At 42.9% G+C, this 23,634-nt stretch overlaps 1 protein-coding gene across 2 annotated transcripts in view; it reads right to left on the bottom strand.

Annotated features, from left to right (window-relative positions):
• Window positions 1-23,634, bottom strand: part of LOC133575122 (polypeptide N-acetylgalactosaminyltransferase 18-like) — a 247,859-nt gene that overhangs the window by 107,236 nt on the left and 116,989 nt on the right. For both annotated transcript variants that reach the window (XM_061927597.2, XM_061927598.2), the window contains exon 5: window positions 3,409-3,606. In XM_061927597.2, the coding sequence (XP_061783581.1) occupies window positions 3,409-3,606 (198 nt within the window). The remainder of the gene's footprint in view (window positions 1-3,408; window positions 3,607-23,634) is intronic.

The following is a 23,634-nucleotide window of genomic DNA, read 5'->3' as shown; positions in this document are numbered from 1 at the left end:
GGCGACATCGCATGTATGCTCTGCACACTCTTTATCTTTTCAAGCCATGTTCACAGTCCCATGCCACAGTAAGTGTTTTGTTTCGTGTTCTTAGTTAATTGCCGTTGTGCTATAGTCCTTTTGGTTTCATAGTTTGTTCTCCGCCATTGTGCGCGCCTTTAGTTTGTTCCTTTTGTTATTGTAAAAATAAAATATGTACTCACATTCCCGTCTCGCCCGAGCCAACTTTACGTTGCCTTCCGGAAAAGCAAACACCAAGGACCAAGTCTTGACAATGCTAAGCTTTTCCGTTAGCTTTGCCACAGCTTCCCGTGCAATCGGCACACTTTTCTGTTTATTTGCATTTTTCTGCATTTTTGTATTCTGGACTGATTTATGAAGAATAAATAAATCTCCTACCTGCACGCTGCCTCTGGAGTTCCGCCTGCATCTTGGGGAAACGATCCGCACATTACCATGCGACTCAACCGTAGCAGCCAACAGTTTCCATTCATGTGTTTAAGACAGTTGGCTTGTCTCCGATGGTATTTAGGAGACCTGCAGCTATCGATTATTTTAGTAATCGAGTAATTTATCGATTAATTTGTTTGATTAATAGAGTAATCAAATAAAACACACTTTATAGCCTAAATGTGTCTTTTAGGGAAAATAGTTGAAATTAACTTTTTCTAGTTACCTTTGTTTAGTTAAAAAAAAAATGCAATACCATTAAAATTTCTAAAATTTTGAATTTTTTTAAAATATTAAAAAATATATATAAAAAAACAAAACAAACGTGTGTAGCATAAAACCAGGTAATAGATAATAAATAAAGAACAAAAACTGAACAAAAACAATATCTGAAAAGTTTGATAAATGAAATGACAATATACTTAACAATTTACCACATACACATTTGAAAGGGAGAAGGGCTATTTGATTTTTTTTTTACAAATTCTGTTTTATATTTTCCAAATGTTTTTATTTGAGTTTTTATTTCATTCCGTTTTTTGACATCTACAACAGGGGTGTCCAAACTTTTCCCACCAAGGGCTGCAACTGAAAAAGGAAAGCATGCGGGGGGCCACTTTGACACATTTTGTACATTAAATATGCTACAACCAATTCATTATGTACACAAAAAAAGTTTGCATAGTGTTATTCTATGCTTTTCACTCTGCTTTTTTGTAAAAAAAAAATAGAAATACATATCACCTAATGCGTAGAAGTCATCTGGAAACTGTTCGGTTCTTTCTTTTGGAGTAAGAGATGCGTTTCAAAGTTTTTTTTCCACTTACTCGTGTTTGAGGTGACCGCCTCGAGCAGTCCCAAGGCAGGCAGCGAGTTAGGGGGAAGGGCAGCCGGTTAGAGTGTTGATGTAGCTCCACTGAGATGAGTGAAAAGTTTAGTTTTGGAGCAGGCGGGTGAGTGCTTGTGAGGAGGTGCATGAGTTCCCCAGACTTTTCACGTTTAGTTGTTGATTTCTTTCTATTTGGCCAATTCCATTATTTTGTTAACGCAGAAATCATCGGGCCCTTATTATCACGCAAACTGTAGATGCTAACATATTCTCACATGCCCCCCATGTGTTTGAATAAACATTCGTTATATATATAAATCAAACATCAGCTGCAGCTACTAAAAGAAAACTTTTACCTTATTTCTGTTTGTTTGTTGCCCTTAAATATGCAGGATGTTTTCTGGCAATGTTGTATAATTGATGTAATGATACTTTGAAATGACACCTCCGTTTGACAGTGCAAACATCTCACCACGAAGTGAAGTGGATTATATTTGTATAGCGCTTTTCTCTAGTGACTCAAAGCGCTTCACAAAGTAAAATCCATTATCAAAGTTACATTTAAAAACCAGTGTGGGTGGCACTGGGAGCAGGTGGGTAAAGTGTCTTCGGCAGTGACGAAAATGGCGGAAGCGGGGATCAAACCTGGAACCCTTAAAGGAATAAAGGCCTACTGAAATGCGATTTTCTTATTTAAACGGGGATAGCAGGTCCATTCTATGTGTCATACTTGATCATTTCGCGATATTGCCATATTTTTGCTGAAAGGATTTAGTAGAGAACATTGACGATAAAGTTCGCAACTTTTGGTCGCTGATAAAAAAGCCTTGCCTCTACCGGAAGTAGCACACGAGTAGCGTGACGTCACAGGTTGTGGAGCTCCTCACATCTGCACATTGTTTACAATCATGGCCACTAGCAGAGAGAGCAATTCGGACCGAGAAAGCGACGATTTCCCCATTAATTTGAGCGAGGATGAAAGATTTGTGGATGAGGAAAGTGAGAGTGAAGGACTAGAGGGCAGTGGGAGCGATTCAGATAGGGAAAATGCTGTGAGAGGCGGGTGGGACCTGATATTCAGCTGGGAATGACTAAAACAGTAAATAAACACACGATACTCTATTAGCCACAACACAACCAGGCTTATATTTAATATGCCACAAATTAATCCCGCATAACAAACACCTCTCCCCTCCCGTCCATACAACCCGCCAATACAACTCAAACACCTGCACAACACACTCAATCCCACAGCCCAAAGTACCGTTCACCTCCCCAAAGTTCATACAGCCCATATATTTCCCCAAAGTCCCCAAAGTTACGTACGTGACATGCACATAGCGGCACGCACGTACGGGCAAGCGATCAAATGTTTGGAAGCGTACTCACGGTACCGTGTCTGCGTATCCAACTCAAAGTCCTCCTGGTAAGAGTCTCTGTTGTCCCAGTTCTCCACAGGCCAATGGTAAAGATTGACTGTCATCTTTCGGGAATGTAAACAATGAAACACCGGCCGTGTTTGTGTTGCTGAAGTCGGCCGCAATACACCGCTTCCTTCCTACAGCTTTCTTCTTTGCTGTCTCCATTATTCATTGAACAAATTGCAAAAGATTCACCAACACAGATGTCCAGAATACTGTGGAATTTTGCGATGAAAACAGACGACTTAATAGCTGGCCACTATGCTGTCCCAAAATGTCCTCTACAATCCGCGACGTCACGCGCTGACGTCATCATACCGAGACGTTTTCAGCAGGATATGTCGCGCGAAATTTAAAATTGCACTTTAGTAAACTAACCCGGCCGTATTGGCATGTGTTGCAATGTTAAGATTTCATCATTGATATATAAACTGTCAGACTGCGTGGTCGGTAGTAGTGGGTTTCAGTAGGCCTTTAAGTTACTGGCACGGCCGCTCTACCAACCGAGCCTGCTGCCCCAATATCTGTTTTTTTCAGTTTGATATAATCACAAAACCTATCTCGTCTTCTCAGTGCCTTCTGCTCTCTTTCCACCATGCAGTTGTTTTTCTTTGAGGCATCTCTCTTTACCGGCACTCCGCTATGGTATGCTTAACCATGGTTACAGGTTCTCTGAGTATTCCTTTTATTTTTTTAATTTATATTTACCTGATAGGAGCGGTGTGGTTGCGCTGTGTCCACCAGGACTTTGGTGGGTTGAGGTATCGACACCAAAGCTCCCAATCAAAACCCTGAGCAGATAATGGATACTCTTCAATCTCAAAGGTGTCATATTTGATGTTGTCAAAAGACGGAGACACTACTCGAGTGCTGTCCTCCTTTATTCGCTGAAGAACCGGTTCTGCCCTGTGGGGTGACAAATATAGACACAATTAGGAAGTTGTACTTAGTGCGTATTTTTTTGGTTTAAAACAAATTATTTTATAATAATTCAAACCCATTGACGGCAACAAAACTGCTAGACCGACTTTAAAAATTCTGCACTACATGAATGCCTCTACACGAGGGATTGTGCATACTATGACTGAATCCCAATTCTCCCCTTTAACTCTAGTCTTTGCACTTTGCCCTCGGTTTTGCGTGTTCGGGTCGAGCAATCGTATTCTCACAATTCTCCTGTAAGGTTAAGGGAAGGGCTAAGTGCCAAGGGGTGTATAATCTTCCAAACTAAGAGTGGTCCCCACCATATTTGCAAAAAAGTGTTATAAAAAGAGGGCTGAGCAGGAAGAACATTGTCATATTTTGTCATATATATGTTTTCATTTCAAAATTGTTTGCCAAACAGGCTAGCTAACACAGCTGTAACAAATAAACCATGACAATCCCGCAACCAGACAACAGCACGACATTGGGTGAGAAGGACGGCGTGGCAGAGCGTGAGGGTAGGCCCGGTCCTACACCCGACAAGCCAATAAACATGACAACAAACAAAACAAAGCCAACAAGTCTACCAGCCCCGGCAACTGCGATGCGCATGCGCCCTGACAGATTACAATAGTAGCCACCCCCTGCACCAGCCTCAGCAATCGCAGGTGCCCGCACCACAAACAAACAGTAGCAATGACGACCACTGCAAAAAAAAAACCGCGTCCGACAACCAAACGCCGACAAAACCATAGAAACCAACCAATGCCAGCCCGCTAGCCAACCAACATGCCAACAAGAGATATCAACGCCACCTCCCACCAAGAAACGCCACTCCCCAATTCAAACCCGCACAAACACAACACCACCCAAACACAGCACCCTCACCAAACAAAAAGGCTGCGCTGCCCCCGTACTGAGCCATCCATACAAACCCCACAGGGCATGGCCAAAACATACAGACACAAACCCCTCCCAACAGGAATCAAACCAGCCTGACACCACACAAACCGGAAGTCAAACAATTGACCACCTAATCCACATCCATCAAAAAACATCACAAACCAAAACGGAAGAAGACAAGCACATCCACACCACGTATACCTGAAGGTCTCCCACATCCTCCCCAACAGAGACAGAACCTACACCACTGTCTTTTGCCGTAATCCCACCCAGGTGCCAAACTCCGCCCAGAGACAGAGCACACCTCACCCTCACACCATCAACTAGCCCCAGGCACAGGATGACCATACCACCAAACCGCAGTCCACAGAACATCCGCCGGTCAGGGAAGTGATGAGAGGGCGCGCCCCACCCTTGTTTGTTATATGCGAGTGTATTAGGACCCCAGAGTGTCTATTGTGTAGTTGAAATTCCCTTTTGGTGAAGAAATTGCCAAAACCGGCGACAGTAGGAGGCCAGGCCCAGAAAGCGTAATAGCTCTCTAATGTTGTGCCTGATGCTACTTTTTCTGAGCTAGTGGACACTCTTGCTACGCTGATTACATGACCCAGGAAAGAGGTCTCTCTCCGGAAAAGGTGACTTTTGTTGGGGTGGAGGCGCAGACCTGCCTGCGATGGAGGGGAAGACTTCTTTCAAGTTGGTCAGCGCACCCCGAACTCCGCAGCACGCATGAGAAGGCCGACCAAGTAGACCACAGAGCGTCTCCGGGCAATATCAACCAAAACCCTCTCCATAAGGCGGTCAAAGTTGGCCGTGGCGTTGCAAAGACCGAAGGGCATCACCTTAAACTGCCACAGCCATTGACCAATGGAGAAAGCAGTCTTTGGGTGTGCTTGTGATGCAAACTCCACTTGCCAGTAGCCACTTCGGAGATCGAGGGAACTGAACCAGCATGACCCGGTGATGTAGTCAAGAGCCTCGTCCACCATGGGAAGCGCATAGGAGTCCTTGCGTGTGACTTTGTTGGCGCGGCGGTCGTCAACGCAGATGCGCCAGGCGCCGTCGTTCCTCCCGACCAATCACCTACTCAGTGGCCTAGTGGTTAGAGTGTCCGCCCTGATATCGGTTGGTTGTGAGTTCAAACCCCGGCCGAGTCATAACAAAGACTAAAAAAATGCTTGGCACTCAGCATCAAGGGTTGGAATTGGAGGTTAAATCACCAAAAATGATTCCCGGGCGCAGCACTGCTGATGCCCGCTGCTACCCTCACCTCCCAGGGGGTGAACAAGGGGATGGGTCAAATGCAGAGGACACATTTCACCACACCTAGTGTGTGTGACAATCATTGGTACTTTAACTTAACTTAACACAGAAGCCGCCCATGGGTTGGTGGAAGGCTCAAAGACAGCCGCCTCCAATATATCTCTTAAATATTTTGCTCTGCTTCAGCTCGCTTGGTGACCAGAAGACAGCGCGGCCGGAGGCAGATGGTATGTGAGTTACCAGTGTCAATGTCATGCTGCACCAAACCGGTGTGTGCCACACTCCCTGTGTGGCACCGTTCTCCCTCACTATTGCTGGCTGGATGGCAATTCCTCCCTAGGCCTCTCGGCGGCGATCACTCTTCACTGGTTGAGGATCGCTGGCTCCATCGGGTCAACCAGCAGGCGCTTTCACGATAGCTGAGCACTTTGGGATGACCTCGCTTTATCGTGTATATACGTGTGATTAATTCTTCAATCTCCTCCATCGTAACTCCCCTCTTGCATCCCACTTCTGACACCAATGTGCTGAGTTCGAGTTTCATGATGCAAGAATGCACGGAGAGTTGATATTTCACAGGAACTCGTTTTTATTTAAGAACATACAGAACTTAACCAACAGTGACACCACCTCAGAGTCTTGTATAGTCAGAGTATGGACAACTAAACGAGAGGTTTTGTGGTAGCCATTTTTGTGTTATTCATATTTCTGTAGTCCTGCAGATATTAAGTTAAATTCATTATTTGGTGTTTGATGAATATTTGGGCCTACTGCGCTACTGTACTTTGGTGGTGGTTGTTGTGGTGGGGTTTGATGAATACTTGGGCCTACTGTGTTACAGCACTTTGGTGTTGGTCATTATGGTTTTGGTATCCATTTTTGTGTTCTTTATATTTCTCTAGTACTGCATATATTCCATCCATCCATCCATGTTCTACCGCTTATCCCCTTTGGGGTCGCGGGGGGTGCTGGACCCTATCTCAGCTACAATCGGGCGTAAGGCGGGGTACACCCTGGACAAGTCGCCACCTCATCGCAGGGCCAACACAGATAGACAGACAACATTCACACTCACATTCACACACTAGGGACCATTTTAGTGTTGCCAATCAACCTATCCCCAGGTGCATGTCTTTGTTAGTGGGAGGAAGTCGGAGTATCCGGAGGGAACCCACACAGTCACGGGGAAGACATGCAAACTTCACACAGAAAGATCCAGAGCGCAGGATCGAACCCAGGACCTTCGTATTGTGAGGCAGACGCACTAACCCTTCCTCCACCGTGCTGCAGTTTAATTATTTGTTTTGTGAATTGTCATGAAAATATGTTTGATATATTGCAAGTTAATTTATGGAATTAGAAAGCGACATTTACATTGTGTTTCATTTACAGCACCTGTGACGGAAGCATATAGGGGTGAACAGGTGAAACTGATTGGACAAATGTGGGGTTGAGAGACTGGTGGTGAAAACAGTTTTTGACCACTTCTTACGCAACACTTGAGCCTTAGTTTTGTTTAGAGCTTTGTATGCAGTTAAAGTTGTTTTTGTTAACCTTGGATGGACTGTTGGAAAAAAGACGGTTTTGCAAATAAAGCTATTTTTTGAGGGACTTAAGTTGGAGTCGGAAGTGCGTATGAAAGTGCACCACCTCTCCTGGCTCAGCCCACGGCCTTTGGTTTAAAACCTGGGAAAGTTTAGCAAGGCTGATACAGGTGTCATGTTTAGTACCTAGGACATGTGCAACTGTGCCCGGAAGCATGCAATTGAATCTTTCTGACGTTAGTTTTCCTGACAAAATAAAACAAATTAGTGAGTCTAAGTATAGTTCTAAATATACTCCAGCTCATAAACTTACAATAAAACATGTTTTTACTATGTCTAAGTGGTGATAATGAACATTTTTGGGCCATTTTGCGCACGCTTTTTGATGCACTCCACGGCTATATTTATGCAAGGTTTAGAGACCAAGGGGCTCGTTAACCGGCGAAATGTACGTTAGAAAATACACAACGACCAAAAATAAACATTTTACCCTCATTTTGCCAAAATCTTCATTAGCTTTCTACCAACAATTACGGATAAATTATGACTTTAGTGTGTTTGTCAACTGTGGTGTATGCCTCCCATGTATTGTTTGTAATCACTGCACTATAAATGCTTGTGCTTTTACTTTAGCTTTATTAAATATTTTTCATAGGTTTGGTGGCTGCAGGATTAGGTCTCTGCTTTTTGCAGATGATTTGGTCCTGATGGCTTCATCTGGCCAGGATCTTCAGCTCTCACTGGATCGGTTCGCAGCTGAGTGTGAAGCGACTGGGATGAGAATCAGCACCTCCAAGTCCGAGTCCATGGTTCTCGCCCGGAAAAGGGTGGAGTGCCATCTCCGGGTTGGGGAGGAGATCTTGCCCCAAGTGGAGGAGTTCAAGTACCTCGGAGTCTTGTTCACGAGTGAGGGAAGAGTGGATCGTGAGATCGACAGGCGGATCGGTGCGGCGTCTTCAGTAATGCGGACGCTGTATCGATCCGTTGTGGTGAAGAAGGAGCTGAGCCGGAAGGCAATGCTCTCAATTTACCGGTCGATCTACGTTCCCATCCTCACCTATGGTCATGAGCTTTGGGTTATGACCGAAAGGACAAGATCACGGGTACAAGCGGCCGAAATGAGTTTCCTCCGCCGGGTGGCGGGGCTCTCCCTTAGAGATAGGGTGAGAAGCTCTGTCATCCGGGGGGAGCTCAAAGTAAAGCCGCTGCTCCTCCGCATCGAGAGGAGCCAGATGAGGTGGTTCGGGCATCTGGTCAGGATGCCACCCGAGCGCCTCCCTAAGGAGGTGTTTAGGGCATGTCCGACCGGTAGGAGGCCACGAGGAAGACCCAGGACACGTTGGGAAGACTATGTCTCCCGGCTGGCCTGGGAACGCCTCGGGATCCCCCGGGAGGAGCTGGACGAAGTGGCTGGGGAGAGGGAAGTCTGGGCTTCCCTGCTTAGGCTGCTGCCCCCGCGACCCGACCTCGGATAAGCGGAAGAAGATGGATGGATGGATGGATGGATGGATTTTGCTGTGATGAGTCATGGCTTCCTGGTTTCATTATCACTATACTAACATGAAGGCTGAATTAATGCTGCTTTTTACTGCAATATACGTTAGTTTAGTTTGGTATATTGGTGACACATGCAGAAAAGGTGCTATTTTGAAGCAAAGTTTTGCCAGGCAAAGTGTATTAATTCACTTTTACTAAGAGTGCAATAAAGCTTGTTTCCCATGTGTATGTATGCTTGCTTACCTCCCTCAAGAAACTCTTGTTATTGGCTCGCCAGCCTTCCCGGCCAATCTTCATTTCCCATACTTTTCTCCTCTCTGGGTTGCGGGAAACGTATGCAATTGCTTCCTTCATTTTTTGCGAGTGGCTAATCCCAATGCCGCATAATAAGCCATGTTTACCCGGTAAACAATCTTCAGTTAAAAGAAATGTATAATGAGGAAATGCAGCGTCGCTTAGCTGCGGCTTCAGACTGGTATGCATTATTGCGCCCTGTAGTCACGCTTGAAACAGGGTTGTCCATACTCTATACCCGACTCTGCACCACCGTAACTCATGGTGCCACACTAAGAACACTGCAATGCATACTGGGAGCTTCTCCCCAACACGTTACACTACTTTCAGAATTTACATTAGCCATGTTTAGAATGCAGTGGCGGTCCGTGCGTTTCCCACCTAGGCCTTCAGTGATGTCCGACTTCAATGATTACCTCTCAAAATACCATAATTTATGTCACCACGTGACCATTGCTGGAGAAATATTATACAGAAACACATTTACGCACTATTGTACATTGAAGCACCTCAACAGTGTACAAAAGGTTATTTTCTGGCGCATTTAAAAATCAATAAACCCGCATCAGCAAATAAAACATATCTTACGTGGTACTGTCAAAACTAAAATAGCAAAAAATATATTAAACGTGAAAAAATAAAGAAATAAAATATTTGAACTCAGAATTTGTAGAACCCATTCAACGCCATACAAGCCAGTGGTACTCCTTGCCTGATTCGAGTGTAAATGGCGGGAATTTCCCCATTTCATCGCCGACATCGTCTTACAAGGTGTAGTTTCTCTTTAAATATCCTTCTTGAAAATGGCCTTGCAAATATATATCTGCCACCTGATTGACGTTTTGTTCTCCTTCTTTGTGGGTCAACACTTCCTGCTTCCTGCTAAGTTGCAACTTGTGACTCACTTTGGAATGACAAGTGAGTATCCAATCACAGTCTCATTAACATCAGGCTACCTAGATAGGCTACTGTCAACAACTTGTGATCTGATTGGCTATCACAACTGTCTATCAACTCTATGTGTTCTCAAATTCATCCGCTAACGGTCCCATTGAGTATATTTCTCCAGATTCTCTGAACCCTTTGATGATATTACGGACCGTAGATGGTGAAATCCCTAAATTCCTTGCAATAACTGGTTGAGAAAGGTTTTTCTTAAACTGTTCAACAATTTTCTCACGAATTTGTTGACAAAGTGGTGACCCTCGCCCCATCCTTGTTTGTGAATGACTGAGCATTTCATGGAATCTACTTTTATACCCAATCATGGCACCCACCTGTTCCCAATTTGCCTGTTCACCTGTGGGATGTTCCAAATAAGTGTTTGATGAGCATTCCTCAACTTTACCAGTATTTATTGCCACCTTTCCCAGCTTCTTTGTCACGTGTTGCTGGCATCAAATTTTAAAGTTAATGATTATTTGCAAAAAAAAAAAAAGTTTGTCAGTTTGAACATCAAATATGTTGTCTTTGTAGCATATTCAACTGAATATGGGTTGAAAATGATTTGCATAGAGTATATATATATGTATATTTGCAAAAAAATTCTACTACTGTAGTGTATAATCTTTTACTACATACTATCCATCCATCCATCCATTTTCTTCCGCTTATCCGAGGTTGGGTCGCGGGGGCAGCAGCCTAAGCAGGGAAGCCCAGACTTTCCTCTCCCCAGCCACTTCATCCAGCTCCTCCCGGGGGATCCCGAGGCGTTCCCAGGCCAGCCGGGAGACATAGTCTTCCCAACGTGTCCCGCGTCTTCCCCGTGGCCTCCTACCGGTCGGACGTGCCCTAAACACCTCCCTTAGGGAGGCGTTCGGGTGGCATCCTGAGCAGATGCCCAAACCACCTCATCTGGCTCCTCTCAATGTGGAGGAGCAGCGGCTTTACTCCGAGTTCCTCCCGGATGACAGAGCTTCTCACCCTATCTCTAAGGGAGGGACCCGCCACCCGGCAGAAGAAACTTATTCCGGCCGCTTGTACCCGTGATCTATTACATTATCAAAATTGATAAGAACAATGCATTTAGGAATGCTATTTCAATTTGCAATGTGAAGACACATCACAAAAGCTTTAATTAAACTTGATCGTTGTATTTTGAAATAAATACCACAGGATACAATGACAAACTTATTTGTGTATGCACTCTTGTCCTTTAACAACTGAAAATAGGAAATTGAGGAAAACAACAAAATAAAACAATTGCAAAGTCTGTGTAGAAGTTGCTTCCTAGCAGTTCCACTGTTAGACACGGCACAGGAGCTAAGCGTGCAGTTTTTAGCAAGGTTTTAATGTACATAGAATTTCTCAAAGTTTCTCCAGCAGGACGTGACTTTTCAGTCACCTCCGTAACCTCTCTCTCCTCCTGTTCCTGGCCGCTTACTGTTAAAGACAACACATGATTAGATTAACTCGTACCACCTGGGAAATCTAATCCCCTGTCAGCTGTGTCTCGCCGTCGGCACTTGCCCTGCCCCTATCTGATGGTGCTCTGCCCTCAACACCATAGACAGAGGCGGTGACCTTTGCTCCTGCAGGCAGCGCTGGCCACACCTCCCTCCACAGTCTGCCAAAAGGTGACCAGCACATCTCCACCAAAACATCTGACAACAAATTGTTGAACATTATCTATATGTTGGGACTCACTAACCTCTCCTTGTGCGTTTTGATGAAGTTTGAAGTTGTTGAGCCAACATAAGTTCTTTTAATGCCACGCTCCTTGCAAGGGGTCGTTTGTTTATTGGACGTCTTAAACACCAAATGCAATTATGAATGGAGCTTCTCCAGTTGAACATGCCGCCGACATGGTACACTTAAGGTGCGACTTTAAGTTTTTTTTTTCCTTATGTACAAACAATTAAATGGTTTAGTATGGGGCCAAAACACTGCCGGTAAAATTCGGTATAGAAAAAAAATGATATTGTAGAAAAAGTTGTATTGGCACCAAAACAAGTTATGGCAACAAATAAATTCAAACATTGAAGACAAAAAATATTTTTGTGGGATATTTTATTGTACCATGATATCTTTTTATTGCCATTTCTAATATTTGTGTACACTTATTGTGTCTGTGTGTTTCACAGGTTTTTATTTTCAACGCTTTTTTTCACATTAGTTCTCTTGTTTACGGTTTTGTTTCTTTTTTTCAGCTTTGCTTCTTCTTTTACGATTTCAAATTAATGGCAGCGATGCGACATAGGAGGCGGGCGCCTAGAAGAAGAACTTAGAAGAAGACAGGAGGACCCAGGACGTCTAAATTAAGTATATTATATATTTGTGTTAACCTTGATATACTTTCAGGATGTAGTTTAAACGGTACAGAAATTGATTGTGTTTGTCTTGATATACAGTAGCCGTGATATTTGGCCAAACTTCGTATGGAACAATACTTTGTTGCATTTCTACGCGCAGAGAAAAAAGCGACTTTAAAATGTAAGTATAGCTGTATTTATCCATTTAAAACATTTAACATCGGACATGTAAAGGTTGGCGTGACATGAGTAACCTACAAGTGTGTTAAACTACAAGACTTCGGCTATTGTAATGTTGACCGAGCTCCGTGCGATTCCTCCTCTTATTCCCCCGAGAGAGAGCCTCATATCCTGGCTGTGCAGACAACTTCATGCCCAAGCTTTTTTCAGCATGTGGAAGTAAAGCCTGACATCTTTTTTTTTCTATTTTTAGACTTTAATAGGTTAATTAATGTCTTATTGCAGGTCTTACTGTATTGTATTCTATTGTATTGTCAAATATTGTTTTGATTGGTATGCATTCAGAGGTGGGTAGTAACGCGCTACATTTACATCTACTTGAGTAACTTTTGGGATAAATTGTACTTCTAAGAGTAGTTTTAATGCAACATACTTTTACTTTTACTTGAGTATATTTATAGAGAAGAAACGCTACTTTTACTCCGCTACTTTTATCTACATTCAGCTCGCTACTCGCTACTAATTTTTATCGATCTGTTAATGCACGCTTTGTTTGTTTTGGTCTGTCAGACAGACCTTCATAGTGCCTGCGTTTCAACAAATACAATCACTGGTGACGTTCCCTCCGTTCCACCAATCAGATGCAGTCACTGGTGATGTTGGACCAATCAAACAGAGCCAGGTGGTCACATGACCTGACTTAAACAAGTTGAAAAACTTATTGGGGTGTTACCATTTAGTGGTCATTTGTACGGAATATGTACTGTACTGTGCAATCTACTAATAAAAGTTCCAATCAATCAAAAGTGTGAAGGAAAAAAGACCCTTTTCCATTTCAACCGTACATCCCGTCAAAAGCCTAAAGACTGACTGCACAGTTCCTGTCTTCACAATAAAAGTGCCGCTCCATCGCTTTCAAAATAAGAGTCTCCGAAAGCCAGCGCAAACAAGCTAGCAAGCTACGGAGTTTGCCGCCAATGTATTTCTTGTAAAGTGTATAAAAACAAATATGGAAGCTGGACAAATAAGATGCCAAAAACCAACCACTTTCATGTGGTATTAGACAGAAAGGAGGAACTTTTTTTCTCCTCTATTTGAAAACGTGGACGTTATCAGCACTACTGTCTGATTACAATCAATGCAAGTCATCAGAATCAGGTAATACACCAACTTATATTCTAGTCTTCATGAAAGAAAGGAATCTATATGTGTTAAACATGCATGTATATTCATTAAAACACCTTTAACATGTAAACAAAAACGGCAAAATAAATAAATATAAATTATATACTGTATATATCAATGTATGTATATATATATATATGTGTGTGTGTATATATATATATATATATATATATATATATATATATATATATATATATATATATATATGTGTGTATGTATATATATATATATATATATATATATATATATGTGTGTGTGTGTGTGTGTGTTTATATATATATATATATATATATATATATATATGTTTGTGTGTATATATGTATATATATGATATGTGTGTGTATGTTACTCATCAGTTACTCAGTACTTGAGTAGTTTTTTCACAACATACTTTTTACTTTTACTCAAGTAAATATTTGGGTGACTACTCCTTACTTTTACTTGAGTAATAAATCTCTAAAGTAACAGTACTCTTACTTGAGTACAATTTCTGGCTACTCTACCCACCTCTGTATACATTAATAAACAATGTGCTGAAACTACCGGTTTTGATTCAATTTCTGCCTTAATTGATAATAAAACAAAATAGGGGAAAACAACCAGCTATCCTAAATTATATTGCAAATATTATATGCATGTACATATGAAAGTACAACCATTCACAACATAATACAAATAAAAAAAATCATCAACATTGTCTTTCTGAGGAGACATCCAACTATAGTACATCATCATCAAGTGAGCAAACCTGATTGTTGACTGCTATATTACATTGTATTCAAAAAAGTAACAAACAAAGCAATCATATAATAAATCCTCCATAAACTGTAGCATAACTATAGGAATAATTGCTTTAAAATCATACTACTTGCTTTGTAACGAGATTAATTGTCCCCCTGTTAAGAATAACAAGGAATTAGTGCACAAGAATCAATATATCGTTTTTAAACAACGTAAAGATTTCCTAACAACCTCGTTGTGCTGAAATCTACTGCATAATGTGTAAAACCAACTTTGAAAGTAAGGAAGTTGACCAGAGTGCTTTACAAATTAGGTAAGTACCGTATTTTTCGGACTATAAGTCACAGTTTTTTCAGTTTGGCCGGGGGTGCGACTTATAGTCAGGACCGACTTATGTGTGAAATTATTAACACATTACCGTAAAATATCAAATAATATTATTTAGCTCATTCACGTAAGAGACTAGACGTATAAGATTTCATGGGATTTAGCGATTAGGAGTGACAGATTGTTTGGTAAACATATAGCATGTTCTATATGTTCCTGCTGGCCCCACTATGGACTGGACTCTTACTATTATGTTGGATCCACTATGGACTAGACTCTCACAATATTATGTCAGACCCACTCGACATTCATTGCATTCGGTCTCCCCTAGAGGTGGGGGGGTTACCCACATATGCGGTCCTCTCCAAGGTTTCTCATAGTCATTCACATCGACGTCCCACTGGGGTGAGTTTTTCCTTGCCCTTATGTGGGCTTTGTACCGAGGATGTCGTTGTGGCTTGTGCAGCCCTTTGAGACACTTATGATTTAGGGCTATATAAATAAACATTGATTGATTGATTGATATGTTATAGTTTTTTGAATGACTCTTACCATAATATGTTACGTTAACATACCAGGCACGTTCTCAGTTGGTTATTTATGCCTCATATAACGTACACTTATTCAGCCTGTTGTTCACTATTCTTTATTTATTTTAAATTGCCTTTCAAATGTCTATTCTTGGTGTTGGGTTTTCCATCCATCCATCCATCCATTTTCTACCGCTTATTCCCTTTGGGGTCGCCGGGGGTGCTGGGTTTTATCAAATACATTTCCCCCAAAAATGCGACTTATACTCCAGTGCGACTAATATATGTTTTTTTCCTTCTTTATCATGCATTTTCGGCAGGTGCGACTTATACTCCGGTGCGACTTATACTCCGAAAAATACGGTAGTCAAAAAGTAACAAAAGTAGTTCAGTATATAATGTTTAAAAATACAGGATTTTACTATGAGAAGGACATAAATCTGCTGACAGCAACACACATGGGCCTACTCAAGATACATGTAAAAAAAAAAAAATGGCTTCATAATTTTATACTTTGAAGCTTTTTTAAACTTGATTTAGAGCCCATTGGCATGCCCGTCTTCTTCTACGGTGTTTTACCTGCTAGTCCAAGCCGAGTGAAACTGTTTCTAGGTAGACTTGTTGTAAGCCCCCCCATGTCAAAGCACTGCCATTCGTTTGAAACTGTAAAAAAAGGAAGCGAAAACTAAAAAAAAAAAAATTAAAAAAAGAGAAGCAAATGTAAAAAAAAAAAGTTGAAAATAAAAGGCTGTGAAACACACACACACAGGAAAAAAAATAATATTGGCATCGAAAACACCATTATAGAAAACAAATCCGCCAAAAATATTGTATTTTTTTGTTGCCAATACAACTTTTTCTGCAACATCATTTATTTTTTCAATTCCACATCTGGCAGTGTTTTGGCTCCATGCTTTAGCACAATATTATCTTGCTTATTGTATTGTGTCCAATGTTTTGTCCTGAAATCTACGCTCCAAAAACGTAGTCTTATTCGTGACCTCCATAGCCCAAAAAAGTCTGCAGGCTCTAGAGCAGTGGTTCTCAACCTTGTTGGAGGTACCGAACCCCACCAGTTTCATATGCGCATTCACCGAACCCTTCTTTAATGGAAAAAAAACCCCACATTTTTTTCAAATTCAAGAAAAAGTCATATGTTTTTTTACTGGTGCAGAAAATGAACTGTGCATGAACATCACCTTGTTCAAAGAACAAAACAAACACTGCATAAACTCACAACAAATTACACACCTTACACACATTACCATGACTTGATTAACGTGGACCCCGACTTAAACAAGTTGAAAAACTTATTGGGGTGTTACCATTTAGTGGTCAATTGTACAGAATATGTACTGTACTGTGTAAACTGTACTGTTTCATATAATGTATTCTTTTCCTTTGCAATCTGCTCGTAAAAGTTTCAATCGATCAATCAAACAACCTGCAAATCAGATGGAAAATTAGAGGGAACATTGTTTTGGGGTATCCATAATACGCCGATAGGGAGAAGTTTTTATTTACACGATAAGTCGGATGGGTCTTTACCTCCGTGGCGGAGGCTCCGCCATACCCCTGAGGCCGACTGACCGAACCCATAGGATTCGATCGAACCCAGGTTAAGAACCACTGCAGTGGTCCCCAACCTTTTTGTAACTGCGGACCGGTCAACGCTTGAAAACTTTTTTTTTTACGTTTGTCATAAAAAAATACAATCATGTGTGCTTACGGACTGTTTCCCTGCAGACTGTATTGATATATATTGATTTATAATGTAGGAACCAGAATATTAATAACAGAAAGAAACAACCCTTTTGTGCGAATGAGTGTGAATGAGTGTAAAAGGGGGAGGGAGATTTTTTGGGTTGGTGCACTAATTGTAAGTGTATCTTGTGTTTTTTATATTGATTTAATAAAAAATAAAAAAATAAAAATCCACGGACCGGTACCGGGCCTCGGCCCGGTGGTTGGGGACCACTGCTCTAGCGCATTTTTCACTCGGGTTCAGTACTCTTGAATGCTGTACCAGCAACAGTTAGAGATGCTACCTCAGTAAAAGCATTAATTTTCCGCCTTAAACTCATTCATATACTCTGATAGCTAGTTTACTGACAGATATAAGTAAGAACTTTACGCTACTTTATATTAGAAATGGTAACAGCGGAGGATGAATGTCACATAAGAAGATAGAGAAAAGGAAGAAGCTTATGACTACGGTGTCGGCACGGGCTACAATTGCGGACGCGTGCACATTTTCAGGACTTATGCAGATCCCAAATACACATCAACAGGTACCAGAAGGTGTGAAAAGTTGGTTTTCGATGATATTGCGAAACAATTTTTTATTTATTTATTTATTTTCCCCAAGATGGCGGCGCGCACAGACGCAGCGGCTTACGGCTCTCCATTTCAGTGCTCTTTCTTCCTTCTTTTCTTCATGTTTTTTTTCCTTTTGTGCACCACCTGTACTGCAAACACCCGGTACACCCGCCAGTCACTCTTGGATATCGGTAACTCGCACCAGATATCTGTTTCGAGCGACTTTCACCACGAGCACAACATCCCAGATGACATAGCGAGAGCACAGGGCTCTCCGTGGTTTGGTGTCGGGTCTGGGAGACGGCGTAGACGGAGGAGGGAGAGGAAGCAGAAGCGTGGCCGCAGGTCCGGCGTCTTGCTCAGGCTTAGGAAACAACCCCACAAGCCACCTCTACCGAGCCTGTTCCTCTCTAATGCCAGATCCCTTGTACAGAAGATGGACGACCTGGAGTTACAACTTGCTGGAAACCGCTATGTTCGGGACTGTTGTGCTATGATTATCACCGAAACCTGGCTTCACCCGGAAATACCCGATGCTAGCATGCAGCTAGCCGGACGCACTCTGCTCCGCCGGGACAGAACTAAGGACTCCGGTAAGTGCAGAGGAGGGGGGCTCTGTATCTACGTGCATGAGAACTGGTGCAACAACGGGACAATCACTGAACAGCACTGTTGCCCGGACGTGGAGTACATGTCTGTTAGATGTCGGCCTTTTTTTCTCCCGAGAGAGCTGTCTGTTGTTATCATCACGGCTGTGTATATTCCACCGGACGCCAAAGTAAACACAGCGCTCTCTCTTCTGCTGAACACCGTCAACGAACAGCAGCGGGCCCACCCCGACGGTGTTCATATCATAGCAGGGGATTTTAATAAGGCCAATCTGAAGACTGTACTCCCTAAGTTCTACCAGCACGTGAAGTGTTCTACAAGGGGCAAGAACACCCTGGACCACGTGTATACCAACATAAAGCACGCGTACAGAGCTACACCCCTCCCCCAGCTTGGACACTCAGACCATCTTTCCCTCCTGCTCTCTCCTACCTACACCCCCATCAGACGCCAGGCCTATCACAAAGACTGTTATGACCTGGCCTGACGATGCACTCCCCAAACTTCAGGACTGCTTCCAACACACAGACTGGGACCTCTTCCAACAACAGGAGCTGAAGACAGCCACAGGAACGGTGCTGGACTACATAAAGTTCTGCATCGGGAATGTGACTGTGGAAAAAACCATCCGGGTTTACCCCAACAAGAAACCCTGGATGACCAGCCAGGTCCGCACACTCCTCAGGGCCCGCGACGCAGCCTTCAGGTCAGGGGACAGGGCACTGTACAGTGTTGCTAGAGCCGACCTGAAGAGAGGGATTAAAAAAGCAAAGGCGGACCACAGGAGGTGCATAGAGTCCCATCTGTCCAGCAAAAACTCACGGGAGGTGTGGCGGGGCATTCATGACATCACGAACTTCAGAGGCTGCAATATGACAACTGCGGATCAGAGTGCGACACTGGCAGAGGAGCTTAACTGTTTCTTTGCCTGTTTCGAAACCCCCCAGCGACACTCATCTGCTCCAGCCCTGCCCCCGCCCCCACCGGGCTCCGGCGCCACTCCACTCACTGTACAGGAGCACAGTGTCAGACGAGTGCTCCTGGCTGTGAACCCCAGGAAGGCTACCGGACCAGACGGAGTACCTGGAAAGGTGCTCAGGACGTGCGCCCACCAGCTCGCTCCCCCCCTCACCAGGATCTTCAACCTCTCCCTGGCTCAGGCAGTCATCCCATCCTGCCTGAAGTCATCTACAATAATCCCGGTGCCGAAGAAGTCTCCCATCACCAGCCTGAATGATTACCGACCAGTGGCCCTCACTCCGGTAATCATGAAGTGCTTCGAGCGACTTGTTCTCCAGCACATCAAGGACCATATCCCTCCAGACTTCGACCCCCACCAGTTCGCATACCGGGCGAACAGGTCCACAGAGGACGCCATCGCTGTTGCTCTCCACTCTGCTCTGAACCACCTGGAGCAGCAGCAGAGCTACGTCCGGATGCTCTCTGTGGACTATACAATAATCCCGGACAGACTCTGCAATAAACTGGACACTCTTGGCCTCCCCTCTCTCACAAACGCCTGGATAAGGGACTTCCTAACGGACCGACCCCAGAATGTGAGACTTGGCCCGCACCTCTCATCCTCCCGCACGCTGAGCATCGGCTCCCCACAGGGCTGTGTGCTGAGCCCCCTCCTCTACTGCCTTTACACCCATGACTGCAGTCCGGCCCACAGTGACAACCTTACCGTCAAGTTCGCCGACGATACCACAGTGGTCGGGCTCATCTCCAGGGGTGACGAGGCTGCCTACAGAGAGGAGGTCCTGAAGCTGACGGCCTGGTCTTCGGAGAACAACCTCGCTCTCAACACCAGCAAGACCAGAGAGATCATCGCCGACTTCAGGAGGAGCAGCACCGACCCTGCCCCCCTCTACATCAACGGCGAGCGTGTAGAGAGGGTCCACACCTTCAGGTACCTTGGAGTCCACATCTCTAATGACTTCTCCTGGACAGTCAACACCACATCAATCATCAAGAAGGCTCAGCAGCGGCTAAACTTCCTTAGAGTCCTCGGGAAGTACAACCTGAAGCCTGACCTGCTGCTGACCTTCTACCGCTCGTCCATCGAGAGCCTGCTGACCTACTGTATTACGGTATGGTACGGCAGCTGCACTGCAGCAGACAGGGAGAGGCTGCAAAGAGTGGTCAAGACGGCTCAGAAGATCATCGGCCGCCCTCTCCCCTCTCTGACGGACATCTACACCTCCCGCTGCCTCAACAGAGCCAGTGCCATCATCAAGGACAGCACCCACCCTGGCTCTGACCTGTTCCACCTGCTGCCCTCTGGGAAGCGCTACAGGTGCATTAAAACCAAAACAAACAGGCTAAAGAACAGCTTCTTCCCAGGGCCATAACCATCCTGAACGGACTGCCCCATTGTCCCTCATAACTGCCTTCTCTTCGGTGCAATAACCCATTCCACCAACCACCCTGTTTTTGTTTTGTTTTTTCATGTATATATTCATTTCACACCATATTCATTGCACTTCTACATTTTTTATATTTCTATATATTTGCACATTGTTTTTCTAGCATGCACACATCGCACTGTATGGAATGGCCTCAATCTCGTTACCATGCGTAATGACAATAAAGCTGATTCTGATTCTGATTCTGATTCTGAAAACACAAGGTAGTATGTCTGCTAATAGGTGCTATTTTGCGGTCCTTATACACACACCATAATAATACTTGTATGTTTAATGCGCCGACAATCCATCAAGCGGTGCGGCTTCACAGCTTACCGAAGTCGTACTAAAAACATTTTGATGGATTTTTTAGTGCCGTGTGTAATGTTCTATATTCTCAATGGAATATTCAAAGTTTTGGTGTTGTTTACTGCCGTCATATTGCAGTCTACACGTGTCTCTTATGTATGACTGCCATCTACTGGTCACACTTATCATTACACCATGTACCAAATAAAATTGCTTCGAGGTCAGTAAGCACAACCAGAATTATGCCGTACGTTAGGCGCACCGGGTTATAAGGCGCACTGTCGATTTTTGAGAAAATGAAAGGATTTTTGGACTATAAGTGCGCCTTATTTATAGTCCAAAATTACGGTATTTATTATTATTCCTGCTTAATCTTATTCTTCTGTAGCGTTTTTTGATGGCCTCCTCCTTCCACATTTTTCATTTGAATTCAACCATTACAACTTTAAAATGTTTTGTGTACAAGCCATCAAAAACTCAAAAAATATTATCGGATTTCCGAGAATTCCGGGAATTTTTTCCCCATTCAAAATGAATGGGCCATCTTTCAAATATCCCAGATTTTTAGAAGTATTCAGACCATTCTACCTTCAACCCATTCAACTCATCCCGGAAATTCAAACTATTATTTTTTCAAGTTCCAAAGAATTCCAAAAATTCCTGGTTTTCCAAGCCCTATTTTCACCCTTTTTTCTTTCGACTTCTCCTTCCACCTTTTTCACATTCCTCTTAGTCAGGACAAAAAACTAAGTTGGTTTTTAAACCGTAAACATGTATTGTTTTGCCGAAATTCCAGGAATTCCGTAATACCATGTCTCAATTCAAAATGGTTACTACTTCAACATTTCTCGACCAATTCAAACAATTCCAGAGGCAACTAATTTAGCTATTTATATATTTTTTTTCAATTCCAAGTTTTCCCGAAATTCCAATTGAACTGAATGGGATTATATAGGTTGATTGATTGGCAACACTAAATTGGCCCTAGTGTGTAAATGTGAGTGTGAATGTTGTCTGTTTATCTGTGTTGGCCCTGCGATGAGGTGGCGACTTGTCCAGGGTGTACTCCCCCTTCCGCCCGATTGTAGCTGAGATAGGCTCCAGCGCCCCCCGCGACCCCAAAAGGGAATAAGCGGTAGAAAATGGATGGATGGATGATTGATCCCTGGGGGAAATTCTATCTGTCTGTGTTGGCCCTGCGATGAGGTGGCGACTTGTCCAGGGTGTACCCCGCCTTCCACCCGAATGCAGCTGAGATAGGCTCCAGCACCTCCCGCGACCCCGAAAGGGACAAGCGGACCACATTCCACCCATCCTGGACATTGAAACTAACACTTGTCCAAATTCTAAGCCAAATTCTGGTTTTCCTGGAATTTCTGGAATTCTGCAACCCTAATTCTCCAATATAAATTGTCACTACTAAAACATTTCCTAACTGATTCAAATAATTCCAACACCAACCTATTCAGCTCATTCAGGAAATTCAAGTGTTTTATTACCTTCAAAAAATTCCCACTTTTCCTGAAATGTTATATTTACCAAGAACTTCCCATTAAAATGAATGTAACATTTTTCAAACCTTCACTATTTAAACATTTCTCAACCGATTGCTACTACCTATTTGACTGCCATCGTTAGCATAAAATGTTAGCACGCTAGCATTTTTAGCACATTTTATACCTTTTAACCTAATAATCATGGATTTTGCTACTTGGTGCCACATTAAAAGAATGCTAGCTTTTCTCCTGTTAGCATGATACATTTTATGCCAGCATTTTGGCTAACAGGATATATGTAGAGCACAAATATAAAGATTATATTACTTTGTAACCTCTTGCGGCATACTAACTCTTCTAACTATACCAACAGTTAGCGTTTCAAGATACATAATACATTTTAGTACAGTTTCTACTCTTCACCTCTTAAACCATTTTTAACCTTTAAACTATTTCAACTTTCAAACCATTTCTACATTCCACTAAAATTTCAGTTCAGCGTCAGCTCTTCAACATTCAAACCATTTCAACATTCAAACTATTTCAACATTCAAACCATTTCAACACTTAAACAATTTCAACAATACAATTATTTCTACATTTTTCATACGTTTAAATAGTATTTTAGGTCAGTGTCAGCTCTTCAGTTGTTCAAACCGTTTCGTCATGCAAACTATTCTTACATTCGTTTTACATTCCATCAGCATTTAAGTTCAGCTTCATCATTAGAGTATTCACACACAATTTCTACAGAAATTGCTTCATCTACCGTATTTTCCGCACTATAAGGCGCACCGGATTATTAGCCGCACCTTCTATGAATTACATATTTCATAATTTTGTCCACCAATAAGCCGCCCCGGACTATAAGCCGCGCCTACGCTGCGCTAAAGTGAATGTCAAAAAAACGCTGCGCTAAAGTGAATGTCAAAAAAACAGTCAGATAGTTCAGTCAAACTTTAATAATATATTGAAAACCAGCGTTCTAACAACTCTGTCCCAAAATGTACGCAAATGTGCAATCACAAACATAGTAAAATTCAAAATGGTGTAGAGCAATAGTAACATAATGTTGCTCGAACGTTAATGTCACAACACACAAAATAAACATAGCGCTCACCTTCTGAAGTTATTCTTCATTCGTAAATCCTTCG

The sequence above is a fragment of the Nerophis lumbriciformis genome, linkage group LG35, assembly GCF_033978685.3.
Source record: "Nerophis lumbriciformis linkage group LG35, RoL_Nlum_v2.1, whole genome shotgun sequence".
Lineage (NCBI taxonomy): Eukaryota > Metazoa > Chordata > Actinopteri > Syngnathiformes > Syngnathidae > Nerophis > Nerophis lumbriciformis.
Note: the sequence above shows the minus strand (reverse complement) of the source record. Positions and strands in the feature narration are given on the sequence as shown.